At 36.4% G+C, this 17,268-nt stretch overlaps 1 protein-coding gene and 1 non-coding gene across 3 annotated transcripts in view; one reads left to right on the top strand and one right to left on the bottom strand.

Annotated features, from left to right (window-relative positions):
- Positions 1 to 12,561, bottom strand: part of LOC107745612 (long-chain-fatty-acid--CoA ligase 3-like) — a 24,353-nt gene extending 11,792 nt beyond the window's left edge. Inside the window, exons 1-7 of one of the 2 annotated variants that reach the window (XM_016559515.1) lie at positions 12,368 to 12,561; positions 6,362 to 6,597; positions 6,100 to 6,250; positions 4,710 to 4,910; positions 3,318 to 3,495; positions 2,048 to 2,157; positions 1,797 to 1,935 (exon numbers count right to left, since the gene is read on the bottom strand). In XM_016559515.1, the coding sequence (XP_016415001.1) occupies positions 1,797 to 1,935; positions 2,048 to 2,157; positions 3,318 to 3,495; positions 4,710 to 4,910; positions 6,100 to 6,249 (778 nt within the window). In that variant the 5' untranslated portion in view covers position 6,250; positions 6,362 to 6,597; positions 12,368 to 12,561. Of the gene's footprint in view, positions 1 to 1,796; positions 1,936 to 2,047; positions 2,158 to 3,317; positions 3,496 to 4,709; positions 4,911 to 6,099; positions 6,251 to 6,361; positions 7,599 to 12,367 lie in introns of those variants that run through there. The other variant, XM_016559516.1, reaches the window with a different exon arrangement.
- An 832-nt stretch (positions 12,562 to 13,393) lies between these two features.
- trnag-ccc (transfer RNA glycine (anticodon CCC)) lies at positions 13,394 to 13,464 on the top strand. The gene has a single exon. It is a non-coding gene; the product is annotated as a tRNA-Gly (tRNA).
- The last annotated feature ends 3,804 nt before the right edge of the window (positions 13,465 to 17,268 follow it).

Below are 17,268 nucleotides of genomic sequence, written 5' to 3'. Positions count from 1 at the left end.
CAGCTTCGGGGGATGACGTAAGATGTCGGCGTTGCGCATGCGCTGGTGAGTCTCGTGAAAACCAACGTTTGTTAACAGGAGCAAAGGAAGCAAAGTTTCCTTACTTTAGCAAAGGAAAACCAGTCTCCTCTTGGCTTTTACAAATCTTCTTTACAAATCCTCGTTCTGTGCTTCTAATTAGTGACCGTTGTTTTGTTTTGATCTCTCCGCTGCGTTTCCGCGTTCATCACTTCTGAGTGGTGCATGCGCAACGCCATCCGCCCGGAACTGCTTCCGTGTAGGACTGTTGGCGCAAGCTACATTAAAGTGATTATTACGTTTGAATATGGATATTTTTCTTACAAAAACGCATCGATTCGCTACAGGAGGCCTTTGTTCACCCCCCGGAGCCGTGTGAGACACTTTTTTTTATGGATGGGAGCTTTTTATTTAACTTCTTTTGGACTGATGCACTGCAACACCCACTGAGTGCCATTAAACAGCTTGAAAGATCAAAGACAAATTTTAATATAACTCCTATTGGATTCGTCTGAAAGAAGAAAGTCATATACACCTAAGTAATTTATGGGCTAATTTTCATTTTTGGGTGAACTAACCCTTTAATATTTAAGTTAACTATACATTTTTATTTATTTTAATTTATTTTTTATAAATATATGTTCACAAAGGCTGCATTTATTCGATCAAAAATAACAGTTAAAAACAGCAATATTGTGAAATGTTATTTTAATTTGAAGTAACTGTTTACTATTTTAATATTTTAAAATGTAATCTAAATATAAATGTAATTAAATGTAAGCTCATTTTTTGTCACGTCACATTATCCTTCAGAAATCATTCTAATATTAAACTTTTCTTATTATTACCAATGTTGAAAACAGTTGTGCTGCTTAATATTTTTGTGGAAACCGTGCTAAATTATTTCTGGATTTTTTTGATGAATATAAAGTTCAAAAGAATAGCATTTATCTGAAACAGATGTGTTTAGTAACATTATAAATGTCACTTTAATGTCACTTTTGATCAATTTAATGTCTTTGCTGAATTAAGTATTAAGTTGTGTTGGCTTGGAAAGTTAAAGTGCCGAATTACTTTTATTTTTGATTCCTTCCCCTTCAACCCTCCAAAGCTCTCTCTATGGAGAGTGAAGCCTTCAGAGAGAATATGCACATATGAGGGACAAAGACATGATTATTTAAAATCGAATGCACCTAGTATCATTCATCCTGCTGTCTCAAATGTGTGAGCGCTAGACAGGCAACACATAAAAACAAAGGTCTAATGCTCCAGTGAAATGTCTAAACCTCTTATCTCAGTCTTTTTGAACGGAGAAAACCTGCTCTAATAATGATAACATCTCCCTCTCTTATCTCCAAAGGGCTTTTCTGAACACTTGCTCTTATCTGACACAAAGGCTGAGCGTGTGGGTTCTCAACACCGGTCCGCATGCCCTCAAAAGTCTTAGAAGATCCTGCTGTCTTTCTTTTTCCCAACAAACTATGTTTATGACTTTCGGTCATTATTGTGTTAGTACACTTCAAAACATAACAAAAGATGCTGTTTTTATCGTCAACGAGCAAGAGCCCATCTGTTTTTGGGAACCCGAGGCTATGTTTGGACTGTTTGGTATATGCTATAAACTAAAAGTAGTATGTGAAACCATATGCATCATGCAAATATAACTATGCGAACCGGCTTTCTGACAAGATGCGCGTTAAATATCGCATGCGATTTATCGTGCAGCCCTAGTATGCATATAAACATTTCAAACAAAGCAGCATGCCACTTAGACTTACTATTTTCAGGTTTGGCTCCCAGTTCTTGCACAGCAGCCACGTTGTGAACCATGATGCCTCTGGGGAGATCAGGCAAACTCTTGGGCTTCTTATCAACCACTATAATGTGCTTCAGTCTGGGCACATCCATCAGAATGGCCTGAGAGAGAGTGTGATTGAGAGCATGAGTGACAGCAGCTCTTGATCGTTGATGAGCCCACTGGCGTGTCATGCGTCTTATACTGTATATATGGAGTGTGTGGTGTTTTCACCTTGAGGCGGCTCTGCAGCAGGTCTTTGCTCGTGATGATGTGTGTAACCTCAGTCTCATTTAGCCCATGAGCTATAGCTGCTCCTCCCAATGTAGAGTATAGAGTCACCACTGAGACCAAGAGAAAGAAAATCATTTAGATTTTGATTTATAACTGTGCCTTTAAATATCAAAGAGTGAGTCAGAGGCAGAGGCTACACACAAATGTTCATATTTCTACATAAGGTATGTACTTCACTATAGGCTATAGTTTGAATATGCAGTAAGGCAGTATTCATATAATGAATAACAGTATAATAATAATAATATTATATATATTTTTAATTTAAATAAAAACAAATCAATAAAAATATTACCATTTCAATTAAACGGTACTGTAAAATAAAGTAGAGAATTTAATAAAAATAATGACAATAATAATAATGATATATTATTATTATTTTATTTAAATGTTAAAACCTAAACAAATCAATAAACAATTACTATTTCAATAAAATTTTACTGTAAAATAAAAAGCTGAGTATTTAATAATAACATCAAGAAACCCTGAATTCTTTAAATAATAATAATAAATTATTATTATTGTTATGATTTCAATTAAAAACATATAAATACATATATTGCTATTTCTTTGTATTGTAAAATAAAAAGTATTTAATAATAAATAAAGTTTCAATATATACAGTAAGAGTATTAATTTAATATGACTATACAATAAAAATAAATTATTAATAATATTTTTTATTATTATTTAAATGTTAAAATTAAGATCAATAAAATAAAGAAAGAAAGAAAAAAATAAACATATTACAAATTCAATCAAATTGTACTGTAAAATAAAAAGCCAAGTTTTTGATAACAATAATAATCACTTTATTTTCAGTAACAGTAAAATTACTGTTGTTCACCTTCTCTTCTGTAATTCCCAAGAGGGTAATATCAGTCTAAAAAAGCATGCACAAAAAAAAACTATCCAGATACCTTTGGCATACTATATTCATCTTTTAAATTATAGATACACATCATAGTGAGATGCACTAATTCAAATTCACTGTTAACATGTGAACTGTGATAAAACCAGAGACGTTGTGAATCAGATTTCCTGCAGCATGCATGTGTGTGTGCTTGAATCGAACAGTTCTCAATTCTTCAGTGTGATGGTAGTCTTTCATCTAGTTCTACAGCAGTTGCTGCTATTTTTGGCCTGGCATTTTCTCCTAGTCAGCATAATGCAGCAGACAATACTCTGTGTTTGTGATTTAATTGCTCACAGGGGAAGTTGTACATGAAGCAAGCCTGCGCCGCTATGATCCATTCTGCACGAGTCTCGCAGAAAATGGCGATGTTACAAAGAGGCTTCTGGCCCAGTGCAGCCAACCCGCTACCAAACCTCTGAGACAGATGGAAAGTGTCTTCATACGACAACCAGTTATAATCGCCCAGAATCACCTAGAGAGAAAGACAGAGGCAGAGCTGCATTGTATTAAAACTCCTAGCGGCTTTCACATAAGCATGTGACTTCTTTTCAGTTTCATGTAAACAGTTCTGGACAACAACAGGCCAGAGATAAAAACAGTTTACAAAGAGACGGCCACTGAACTTTCAAGAAAGTTCAAGAGAGTTTGTGGGTGAGTTCTCTCTGGATCTGGCCCCTTAGCCTTAGACAGACTCGATATATACTTGAATATTGTTTAAGTATGTGTTTAGAAAAATATGTTTTAAACCATTTCTGAGGGTATAAAAAAGGGTCTTTGTAAACACTAAAAGCCTAAATATGTTTTTAGGCATACACAATGTTTAAAGGTTTGTGGTATTAAGAAAAATAAATAAATAAAATAAAATTTATACTTTTTTTTCCCCACTAAGGACGCATTAAATTGGTCAAAAGTGACAGTAAATACATTTATAACTTTCAAAAAAGAATCCTGAAAAAAATATCAGTTTCCACAAAAATTAAGCAGTACAACCATTGATATTAATAAGAAATGTTTCTTGAGCTGCAAATCAGCATATTAGAATGATTTCTGAAGGATCATGTGACACTGAAGACTGAAGTAATGATGCTGAAAATTCAGCTTTGCATCACAGGAATAAATTATATATTTTAAAATATATTAAAACGGAAAACAGTTGTTTTAAATTGTCATAATATTTCTCATTATTATTGATTTTACAGTATTTTTGATCAAATAAATGCAGCTATGCTCATTGTCATCAAATTATAAATATTAATTCTGCTGTTTAAAACAAATAAAGAAACATAAGAATGGTTATTATGCGCACACAGTGGGAAACTCTCTATGTTCGTGCAGTGTGCACAAAACAAATCAATTCCAATCCACACTTCAAATGGATCACTTTATTTAGCGTTCATGTAAACACTACATTCAGATTCATCAATCAGAATTAATTCAGTCCGACTGAAACAAAAATTGTGCATGTAAACAGCCACTGACAGCTTGCTTTTTTATGTAATTTAAGAAGAAAGTCTCTTGACATTGACATAATATAGCAACTAATATGGATATACTGCAATTTGAAAACACTTTTTAGATTTGCAGACTGGATTCAATAAATCAGTATCACTTGCAGTGTGAACAAAGTTCCAAAGCCCTTGAGAGTATGTGACAATACGAGTCTGTGTGTGTGTGTGTGTGTCTCACCTTTTTAAAGACCTTGCCGTTAGGCTGTATCTCATCCTCCTCGCTCAGCAGCTCTCTAGTGCCCAGGCAGTCTCGTTGAGGGAAGTGTACTACAGCGTATTCAAATACTTTATCCAAAGTATTAACACCCTCATGCAGCAGGGACACCAATTTCTGCTGGCTGTTCACGGCCCGGTACGACCCTGCCGGACTCCCGCTTACCTGACGGGACAGGAGATCAGAATGAGGTCATGGGGAACGATCTGGACATATGTGACAAAGCACAGGGTGACAAAATGTGTCAGGGAACACTATTGCAAGACGGGAAAGAGTCCAAATCCAAACATACTTGTGACCTGATTGATCACATTTGTTTCTCTCAATGGTTTTTTTTTAACCAGCAATTTTATTAAGTGATGTTGATCAGTAATGAACGTGACTCAAATCCCTCCATCGCAGTTGAATTATCCTCTTTTGCATGCATTATGTGTTGAGGTACGCTACTGTTAAAAAGTTTGGGGTCAGTTCAATTTTTTTTTCTATTAAAATATTACTTTTATAATAAGTAATGGTGCATTAAATTGAAAAGTGGCAGTAAAGACATTTATGTTACAAAATATTTGTACTTCAAACGAACGCTGTTCTCTAGGACTTTCTATGTGGTGAAAAAATGTGGTTTCCATAAAAACATTAAGCAGCACAACTGTTTTCAACATTGACAATAATAAATGTTTCTTGAGCAGCAAATCAGCATATTATGATTTCTGAAGGATCATGTGACACTGAAGACTGGAGTAATGATGCTGAAAATTCAGCTTTGCATCACATGAAAAAAATACATTTTAAAATATATTACAATAGAAAAGTTGTTTTAAATTGTAATAATTTCACAATTTTACTTTATTTATTATCAAATAAATGCAGTCTTTAATGCAGTCAGAGACTTCTTTAAAAAAAATCATACTGACCCCAAACGTTTGAACAGTAGTGTATGTCAAATGAATCATTCTCTCATATATTTGAAGATCTCAAAGATCAAGAAAAAAACTTAGGAAAATTGAAAAATAAATTACAGTTCATTGCTGTTTACTATAAAAGCAGTGAATCTAACAGACAGCTGAAGGATCATGTGACCCTGAAGACTGAAGTAATGATGCTGAAAATTCAGCTTTGCATCACATGAAAAAAATACATTTTAAAATATATTACAATAGAAAACAGTTGTTTTAAATTGTAATAATATTTCACAATTTTACTTTATTTATTATCCAAATAAAGCAGTCTTTAATGCAGTCAGAGACTTCTTTAAAAAAAAATCATACTGACCCCAAACGTTTGAACAGTAGTGTATGTCAAATGAATCTGTTCTGAATGAATGTTTAGGGCTTATTACTCCTACTGTTGTACTCACAGAGCACGCTTTGACCCGTTTAGCACAGGCCTGCCTCTCGCTGGCTCCGGAGAGCAGGTACCAGGGCAGGAACGTGATGACGGAATAAACCCAGACGACTGATCGAAAGACCTGCAGCAGGAGAGGAGACATGTCCTCCTTCAACTTCATCCTGAGAGGAACGAGAGATCGGAGGATGAGAAGACAGAAAGAAAGAGAAGGTAGTGATTTACTGCCCTCAGAACCACACTAGCTTTAGCTTGGACTATTGTCCTCCACTCACTTTGTGCTGTTCTTTACTTTCCTCCAAGTATGTGATAGTATTCCTCTTCTTCTGAAGGTCTTACGGAGTTCTTCTGCGTTCTTGAAGTGTTTTAAGGTCTAGATGGTACTTGTTGGCCGTACTACTGCCTTTTGTCAAACCTGCTGGCTAAGAGGGCAACTTCTTGTTCCATTTCTTTTTCCCACTCTTGCTTCCTGCTATGACGGTGTGCAAAGCCTCCTGGGAATAAGGATGAGCTGTGGGGGAATACAAGCAGCAAAGAGTGTTCACACCATTCACTGTGCTTCATGGGAGTGAGTGGGCGCTAAAGAGTTCTTTGGTGTGATTTGCTCATTTCAGTTCCCTCATTGGTGGACATATTTTTGCAGAATCATGGGTAATGTAGTTTTTATCAGTAATTTTGTTGTTAAAAACAGTTGTTGAAATAACACGGATCGATTTAGGTTTAGGAAACGATGCTATCTAGACTCAAACTTACGCTACCCATCTCTGACAGGGTCATTGTGATTTAACTGGGCATGGCTGGCAGACAGTGAACGCCGTGAGCTCAGACGACAAACAAGACAGGCTTTGTCGCTCTGGAAGGATGAAGCTCACACTAAAACAGTGTTCTGTTTGAGAGGAGGATATGCTTATGAATACATGTGTGTGTTGAGGAGGGGAGAGATGGGGGGTGGACGAGCATATCCAGAACAGGAAATACAAACAGGGATATTTGGCCAATTTCTGAAATCCCAAAATAAAGACTGACCTGATATACCAGTGGCCCATATGATAGAATAAGCAGTGTTGAACTTAAAAATTATGTTGGAAAGAAATAGGTTAATAATTCTCAAGTGCAACCCCCCTAAACCCCTCTGGGAAGATGCACGTTTTACAGATAAACACAACACTCTTGTACAAGAAAAAGCAAAGGAGGAAACAACCCTTTCCTATTTTCTTGCTGGGAAAAATACAAGCTGCAGACTTTTTTCTTTGGTTTTGATACTTTAGAGGAAGGTCAAAATGAAAATCCAGGATATAGACGTTCTCAAATATCATCTACCCAGCAGAAACGCGCTCTCCTTGAAGCTTCGATTGTAGACTCCATCACAACAGAGGTTTAGAGGCAGTCAGAAGTTTATCAGGTCAGGTCACTTTGCATGTCTAGAAAGCAGGGTGGTCTATATACGATATATAATATAACTTAATGATAGCAAATGAGACCCTGAAATGATTACATGAACATTTGAAAAACAGAAAAATGAGCTCAAAAGAAGGTATTTGAAGAATGTTGGGAACCTGACAACATTTGAGCCCATTGACTTCTATTGTATTGTAATTGACATTTCTCAAACATCTTCTTTTATGTTCCACAGAAGAAAAGTCCTACTGGTTTACAACAACATGAGGGTGAGTTAATGAGTTTTGGGTGAACTATCTTACTAAAAATTCCAATATTGCAACACAAACTCTTTAACATTCCTCTATGTGAGGAAAAATAGACTTCTTAAACTACTTGTGGATAGTGGATTGCAAGCAGAATGTTGCTGTGATAAACATCATATGGTAAAGTCGTTGGCCTCAAGCTGTGTGAAAGGGTTGAGTATGGAGCAGCAATAACAGATAGCACATTCCCTGACTCCCAAAAAAAATCCCAGACATATTCGCCTGGAGACCAGTTGCATATGGACGTGAAAACCTTTTCCGGCCAGAGGAATGTCACAGACTAAAGAGACGTGTATTATGAAGACATGACTCTAACGTTCACATCTCTCTCCCAAGTCCACACAGACCATTTATAGAAACTATGCTGCAAAAACTAGGTCGTTCAGAAATCAGTTGTGTCATAAGCATTATTAGCACATTAACATATGAGGAGTTTGACCACTATGTAAAGGCCTATTCACTTATCAACAAATATTCTGATGGACAACCGTGTGAAATATACAGAATGAGGTTAGTCAATCATAAAAAAAAGTATCCATCTTATTTTCCATGGATCCAAAGCATCCATTTCTTATTTTTTAGAATTCATTAATGAACAGAAAGTTTGAAGAACAGCATTTATTTTTAAAAATGAGTAACATTACATGATGTTTAGTAACATTACAAATGTCTTTTCCCTGTCATTTTTGATCAATTTAATGTGTCCTTGCTGAATTAAAGTATCAATTATTTTAAAAACATTTTACTGACCCCAAACTTTGGAACAGTAGTATTATTATGAAATTACAAAATTATGATTTCAATTGGTAGGCCAGAAACTTGAAACATAACATTCATTCTCACTATGACTTATCAGTCAATAGTGAAATATATACGAGACTCGAACGCGCAACCTTGGGTTACGAGTCCGACTCTCTAACCATTAGGCCACGACTTCCCCAATATAGGGGGAATTTTGACAGGTTGTGACTTGCCGTGCCAGACATATCTCGTGTAGACAGAGTAAGTAAAGGGTGGAAAATGGCCAATTCAGAATTTAAACATGTACAAGATAAAAATACAGAGGTCCCAAAAATTTATTGGGTAGTGGACACTAAACCCGAAGAAAAATATCAGTTATCATTTAGCAACCAATGACTCCTTATAGATGTGTAGAAATTCTAAAATGTATTTTTATGCATCAAAATATTTAGCTTAAATCCACATTTACAACTCCAAAATGCTGGATGGGCATAACCAGGTAACGCCAAACCCCTTCTACCATTGAAATATGTTTAACAAATGTGTAATCATCCTCTGTACATTCACTCTAAATGGTTTCAATCCATATTTCATAAGGCCCAATACTGGTGATGGACTAGTGCATCTGAATGAGGCACAGTAGTTAGTTTTAGATGGTCATCTGAGAAGCAGTCAGTGTAGTGAAGATCTTCAGCCAAACTCAGGTATTAAATATCATCTCTCCTGAGCAACCTGATCCAAACTCACCTGCACTGTCTGCCACAACACAGAGCTGAAAGAAAGAGTGTGTTGCTCAAGGGCACAATGTGTACAGATCACCTGCATTAATTTAATACCTGTAACTTGAATGCTTTAAAATTTCGACTTAATCAAAATGGTTTCAATCCATATTTCATAAGGCCCAATACTGGTGATGGACTAGTGCATCTGAATGAGGCACAGTAGTTAGTTTTAGATGGTCATCTGAGAAGCAGTCAGTGTAGTGAAGATCTTCAGCCAAACTCAGGTATTAAATATCATCTCTCCTGAGCAACCTGATCCAAACTCACCTGCACTGTCTGCCACAACACAGAGCTGAAAGAAAGAGTGTGTGTTGCTCAAGGGCACAATGTGTACAGATCACCTGCATTAATTTAATACCTGTAACTTGAATGCTTTAAAATTTCGACTTAATCATGCTTGCTTTATTAATATTCATTATTGAACGAGTGAAAAAAATCCCACTGACTTACACCGAAGGACGGACCGAGAAATAATCAACCAGCCAGAACATGCTAGAAACTGCATATAGCAGAGTGCAAATAACCACTCAGAACGCCTTAGCTACCAAATAGCAACACCCTGGTGAACACTCAACAGCCTAGCATTGTGATGTTGAGTTTCGCACGGGCAAGAACCAACATGTTTTGTGTGTGAATAACGGAGCACACTAAAGGCCAGTGACAAATGTGCCATCTTTAACACGGAGAGGAGGAACCAGTAAAGGGGACTTAACTACTAACAACAGAGGCTTAAAGTGAAAACAAAACGTTTTTGGAAAGTGTTCTCTTCCTTTTTCCTCTTGTGATCAAACTCCCCCGCACAAAAACACAGACAACGGTTGCAGAAGTGAAGGAACAGGAATATCTTCCAGACACACCTACCAGGAATTCTAATCAGAGCCCCATCATTCATTACCCATAATCCCCTTTATACACCACTTGAAGAACCAGGGTGTGTTCGGACCTGTTCGGCTGGTCCATCACCTCGTGCTCAGGGTGTGAGAATAGAGGACATTAGTCATGCACTCCTGTACCGGGACAATCGTGAAGAATCCAGCCCATAGGGAAGGAGCAAATCAATTCACACTCAAGAACTGCTGAATACTCGAACACTCACAATCTATGATGCATTTTAAGTATGTAAATCGTGTTTCCAGTGGCAGCATAAACCATCATTGCGCGCTCTACAAACCTGAAGATCACACTGAAATCTCTTTGTAATCATGCTTGGTGCATCTTTTTCTGCTTGTAATGTGTTTCTGAAATAAATGTCATTAAATGCATCTTGCTTATGATGATTTATAGCGTTACAGGGATAGTTTTCCCAAAAAATGAAACCCTCTTGTCACCACAAACCCTCAAGACTTTGATTAATATTCAAACACACAAATTGAGAGTTTTTAAATTCTTTTATTCTCTTTATAACCAGAAAGGCTATAAAGGCATTGTAAAAACGAGCCGACTTGTTTTATAAAAAAAAAGGCCCTCTAACACTAGCATTCCCTATTCTATCTACTTGTTTTCTTTTTATTTATTATTAAAAATAAAACTTGCTACGTGTACTGCGTTAGGCTAACCGAGACTTCACAGCACTTACATATTATTGCCCTTTTGTTGGTTTTGAGTGCTTCTATTGTCCTCATTTGTAAGTCGCTTTGGATAAAAGCATCTGTTGAATGACTAAATGTGAATGTAAATAAAAGCCTAAATTAAATCTGTTTATCATACAAAGCAATTACATCGCTTCCCAAGACTTGGATTAAACCATATGCTCAGTTCATATGGATTTGTTTTATGGTGCCTTTATAACCTTTTATGTTTTGGTGCCTCGACTTTCCATTGAGGGAAAGAAACCTCTTAGGTTTCATTAAAAATATCTTAATTCACCAAAGTCTTATGGGTTTGGAACAACATGAGGGTGAGTAAATGACAGAATTTTCATATTTGTGGATGAACTATTCCTTAATGGTTCACCCAAAAATACTGTCACCATTCACTCTCTCACATCATTCATATACACGTTATTGTGTTTTGGGGTAGTCTGACAACCAGTGTTTACTTACTGACTTTCATTGCATGGAAAAGAAAATCATCTTAAATAGTAAGCTTTACCTTTCTGGTTGAAGCATTCATTTAAATTGTGGCAATATCGTGGATTGTGAGCCGTTATTAAGCACCAGTGTGTTTTGGACTTCATTAGAATGTCAAGACACAGAAGAACACGGTTGAGTAACATAAAGATTTGATGCACCTAAAAGAATAGATGGAGGCTACTCTTGAAGAAATGACAATGATTGGTGTGTTTATGACATGAATATGCTATGCATATGGATGAAAAATGTCAATAAATGTATGTTCCTATTAACATACATACATACATAAATCTAGCCCACATAAGAAACCTTCTCATTATCATACAATTTCAAGTTAAAGTCCAGTCATCTAGTGCCTAACCTGCATGGTCACCATTCAAACACACTGCATTTGCAGATACTTATTCTTAGTGCTGGCCTTCAACTGATAGCACATAATCCAGCAGGATTATCTCAACGCATGTCAACCCACTATCTTCCCTATCACCCAACAACAAACTGCAGTCCCATGCCACCAGCACACTCATCTGCGACCTCATTTAAGCAAAACATCTTCTTCATGACAAAATATGCTCATCTGCCTTTCCATAACACAGAGAATCTAAGCTGATGGGGTGTGAAATGTGTAAATGTCATGTTTGTTTATGTGAGATTGTGTGCTTAGTGTGCATGCAGGTGTATGGAGTACGAGAGATGTGTATGATCATGGCTAAAAAGCACAAAATATTTTGTATATGAATGCGTGTGTCATTGCAGGCTGGGAGCAGAAGAGGCCTGAGAGATGATCAGTATCAAGAGATTAATGCGATGTCATATATCCTACATTCCTCCGGTTGCGAGGTGTCAGAGCATGCAAACCCTCTTCATACCCGAGTAATAACACGCACGATGCTTTGCTATATGCATGTGTGTCTTTCACATGTAAATCAACGTTCTCCGCGCGCATCTGCACCACACGACCCGTACAGACAATAAACACTCACCTTATTCTTCCAAGATGACGCCGCTGATTCAGTTAGACTCGCAACATCCTATTTAAAATGTGTTATAGAAGAGCTAGACGCGGCAAATACAGAGCGATGATTGTTATTTTTTTCTGGGTCGGTGTATATTGCGATCGCTGACTCGCGCCGGCCGTCGCTCTCAGCCCGGAAGTGATGGAAGCGTTGTCATGGCAGGGGCCGGTTTCCCCGTGCTCCCATTGGCTGACGCCGGGTGGCGCGTGTTGGAGGCTGGCGTGACATCACGCTCGGGTTACCAGCGGTCATTATCGATTTGGCTGATTAATTTGATTTATATAAAATTGCATCGATATTTGTTTTATGTATTTATATTTTGCGGTCCATCGAGCCTTTGTGAAGTGAATTTGAGCGGTAGAGGGAAATGGTGATGTGTAAGAATGGACAGCGTCATTGGTTCTTTTGTTGACTCGATGAGAGCAGTGCTGCAGCGCCCCGAACAGCTGGCAGGCGGCTATTGAGGAGAAGTTCGAGTCATTTCCGCGAATTGATTCTTTTGAACAGTTCATTTCAAAGAACTGGTTCAAAAAAGCGATTCAGTTATTCATTACGTCACCTGACATCCCAGCGTGGCGTGCTCTAAAAAAGTTATACTAAAATTAATTTATATATCATGGCTGAATAATATATCGTTTTCTTCTCACCAGACGTGGCCGAAAGTGACGGTTCTCGGTTTAATGGATCAGTGAGTTGTTCACTCGAGAACGGATTCAGTCAACGAATTTTCCAGACTGGCTTTGTGAATCGGTTCAATCCACGATTGAAAAGATCTGGCTCAGAAGAATGAGTCATTCACATTAAGCGATGTCGCTAGAGCAGATTCCCATTTAACGGTTCTGTGAATGTCAGGTTCAAATATCCCCTCATGTAAATTGAAAAAGCATCCTAAATAATATTACGGAGGCGTAAGGATTTGAATGGAAGGGTGTGATTTTCTTTACGTTTCAGGTAACTTGGGAAGGGTGGGATTTTTCCCCTTTCATCACATAGGCGCCGCTGGTGTAGTGGTATCATGCAAGATTCCCATTCTTGCGACCCGGGTTCGATTCCCGGGCGGCGCATTACTTTTTAAAGTGGAGTAATTGACAAATTATAAAAAAAAAAAATCCGCTCAGTAGTGTATTTGTGTCTGCATAAGCGCAAAACGGCTTTGCTGTATGAAAAATGAATTTATAGAAGAACAAATATACCATGTCTTGACTACCTGAAAGTCATAAAACCTTCATAATAATTTGACTATTTTTTACTATTTTAGTTGGTTTTAGATGGAGTAGCCTATAGCACACTGCACCAAAAAATATGTCGTCAATAAAAAATATTTCATGTCAGTTACTGTATGTTCATGCAGAATCAGAAGTATAGTCAACGTTCTACTTTTTAAATATGCAAAAACAAACAAACAACAATACTGTTGATGACAATTAAACATGCATACCGTTTATAAGTGTATAAACCGTTAAATGGTTTATACACTTATTAAATGGTGTGTGGAATTATATGGTGCTCTGCCTCTGGCTGTCAGAAACAAACAAACCAAAACCATATAACATACACTGAATTAAATAAGAAATGAAAAATAAAAATTAATTACAAAAAAAATGTAATAGAAATTTAAGAGTATTGACAAAATACACAGTAAACACATGCACTAAAGTGTTTATTTTGTACACCATGTGGTCCAGAAGTCTGATACCACCAGTGAAAATGTTTTTTTTTTTCTTTTTCAGTCTTAAAATTCTAAAACATATTTTGTCTTTATTTCTAGGTTTAAAAAGGATTTTAAATCACAAATTTTCAGTGTGGTCTCAGACGTTTGGTCCCCACTGTATACTTACCATAAAGAGGTTGCAGATTCAGGTTTGCAAAAGGCATTTTATGACTCTGTCCTCTTCCTGTCAAATACCATTACAAAATCATAAACATTCCTCATGTGAGAAATCAAAAAAGTCATCTGTAAGCTGAACGGTGTTACGTCATCAACCAGTTTCACCACACTCTTATAATTTAGCTAAGGATCACCATTGACTGTGAAACAGGTTTGGTATATATGTGTTGGTAAAGTAGTAACAGTAGTAAAGTATTGTCTTGTCTTCATATGTCCTTTAGGTGGCACACAGCACCATCATTTGGACAAGTCTTTTAGATGGAAGGCCTTGCAGCTGTATGATCTATGGATTGAGGCCAGTAGAGGTCACTCACTTTATGATCCCTGAACCAAAGGTGTGTTTGTTTAGATTTATTTACATTTGCATATTGTAATACAACTGTGAGTTATAAGTCATTATCAAGGCATATGTTTACTTCACCGATGAATCTATGTCACTTCTGTGGAAAGGCCATAAAATGTATATTTTACTCCTGCAAGTGAGTTTGCAGTCTGATTCGAATATAAGGAGAAAAAAAAAACCATCTACTGCAAAATGATGGCAGGAAAACATGTATTTCTATTCAGTTGTCCTCGCGAGTTACGTGAAAAAACAAACACACAGCATGACAGTGTAGTCAGATTCACCTGCTCTAATGAGTGATGCCTTCTTATGTCAGATTCATGAGCAGGTCATTGATTGTTCAAAAAGACTTATGAACTATCTAGTTACCAGTTAAGTCGACGAATCCTTTACTGAATGAATTCGGAGCGGTTACTGAATCAGTCAACATCCGACTCACTGGATTCCAAGTTATTATTGAAGGAAGGTTTGTGTACTTATGTTATGACCAGCGAAGAAGAGGCTATGAAAGCCTATCATATGATAGCATTTTTCTTTTTTAAATTACAGATCAGCAGGGAAGAACCAAAAATATGCTGAAAGAAAACAAAAAGTTTTCTGAGGTGAAAGCTAAAAAATGTAGCATTTCATTTATCTATGTTGTTTGAGCGGTTTCAAATATGTTATTATTAGTAGTAGTAGAAGTAGTAGTAAAATATGTAAAATATGCTTTATTTATTCAATTTGTTGAATTATCAGAATCCACATAAGATCAGAAAAAGTATTTGCTTTATGCATAAGAGGAGCAGAAAATGTATGTTATGTAAGCCAGATGTAATGTGGGTTTTTATGCTATTGATGTTTATAGCCATATATGCACTAGTGTCTAGCTTTACTACGTGATTTAAATTAAAACTGTGACTTTAATCAATATAGCAACAATATGAGTAGTGGGAGCACAAACTCAGACTATAGAGAGAGAGGTAGGTGTAATAGGTGATAGGTGTGTTGTGATTTGTTTAATTTAAGAACAACAGAAGTCTATGGGAGGACACACTACTATTGGTGTGTGTGTGTGTGTGTGTTTGTTCTGAGCCACTTCACCTCTCATGGCCACTTAACCTTCAGTGCTCTTTCCGTATGTTCAGTGGTGTCTGTTTACACACACTCAAGCCTGAACACATGTAAGTGACCTTTCAGCTTTGTACATGCCATTTTTTTGTGTCTGCCTGTGGCTCAATATTATTGTCGATTCAATATGATTGTAAGTGTTGCCCACTAGGATGCCTCAGGACATTTATAAGAGAGAAAAAAAAGGTTCAATTAAGTACAGTAATTGTACATTTAAAATGTTAAATGTGATTTTGTATACTACCATTAAATAGTTTGGGTCAGGGTTTTTTTTTTGTGTGAAAAAAAAATTCAATTAAGTACATTAAATGTAAGTAATTGTACATTTAAAATGTTAAATTTGTTTTTTTTTATATATACTATCAGGTTTTTTGTGAAAGAAAATAATACATTTATTCAGTAAGTATGCATTAAATTGACATTAAGGACTGATAATGATAAAGATAATAATGCTACAAAAGATTTCTGTTTCAAATTTCTTTTGAACTCTCTATTCAACATTGATAATAATCAGAAATGTTTCTTGAGAAGTAAATCAGCATATTAGAATGATTTCTGAAGGATCATGTGACACTGAAGATTGGAATAATGATGCTGAAAATTCAGCTTTGTCATCACAGCAATAAATTACATTTTAAAATGTATTACAATAGAAAACAGTTATTTTAAATTGTAATAATATTTTTCAATACTACTGTTTTACTCTATTTTTGATCAAATAAATGCAGTCTTAGAAGATCTTCTTTCAACACATATAGTGCATCATTTTTCTCTTTGAGGTCTCTTTGAGGTCATCGTGTGAGACAGTCAGTTGTGTGTGATGCTAGAGGGCAGATGAAATCTTTTTAAAAACTCTTTCATCTTTTTTGTCATGTCATGTGTGTGTCAAATTTGCTGATTACTGGCTGGACGACACAAGGGAACAAACCTTCTGTTCTCAACCAGCAGCCTGAAGGTTGGTTCACACTGGTAAGATTGTGTAAGCTTTTCCACGCCAGAATCACATTCTAATCCTAACACTGAGAATTTGATCTACAAGTTTTATTCAGTTGATCATGCAAATGGCTAGATTTTTAAATTTTTGAAGAGATGTGAGCAGTGACATGTGTAAAACCTGCCGTCATGATGCTAGGGTGTATAGTGTATGGTTGCTAAGGTGTTGTTAGGGTGTTACTTACTGGTCCAATATTCTGGTCTCTGATATGTCTCAAGTCCCTACTACAATGTATGTCTTTGGGATTTTTTTGCCTTGTTTTATTTTGACCACCATTCCTAAAAATAATAGCCAAACAAGCACCACTAAAAATCCCTTGACATAATACTATAGGTATTAGTGGAGACATATAGTTATGGTGAGGTAAAGAGTCATTCAAGCACAAGTCTTGATACTCCTCTCTCACTTTTTTCCATGCACTGATACATTTTGAGATTTTGGGCTATTTAGGGCTTCCATAACATGTCTTCTTTCAGACTAGTGGAAAGAAAACCTCCAAAAATACACTTTTAAGTGTTTATTTTATTACACTT

This window comes from Sinocyclocheilus rhinocerous, unplaced genomic scaffold, assembly GCF_001515625.1.
Source record: "Sinocyclocheilus rhinocerous isolate Xijiao unplaced genomic scaffold, SAMN03320098_v1.1 scaffold4183, whole genome shotgun sequence".
Classification (NCBI taxonomy): Eukaryota; Metazoa; Chordata; class Actinopteri; order Cypriniformes; family Cyprinidae; genus Sinocyclocheilus; species Sinocyclocheilus rhinocerous.
The sequence above is the reverse complement of the archived record's forward strand: the minus strand, read 5'-3'. Positions and strand labels throughout refer to the sequence as shown.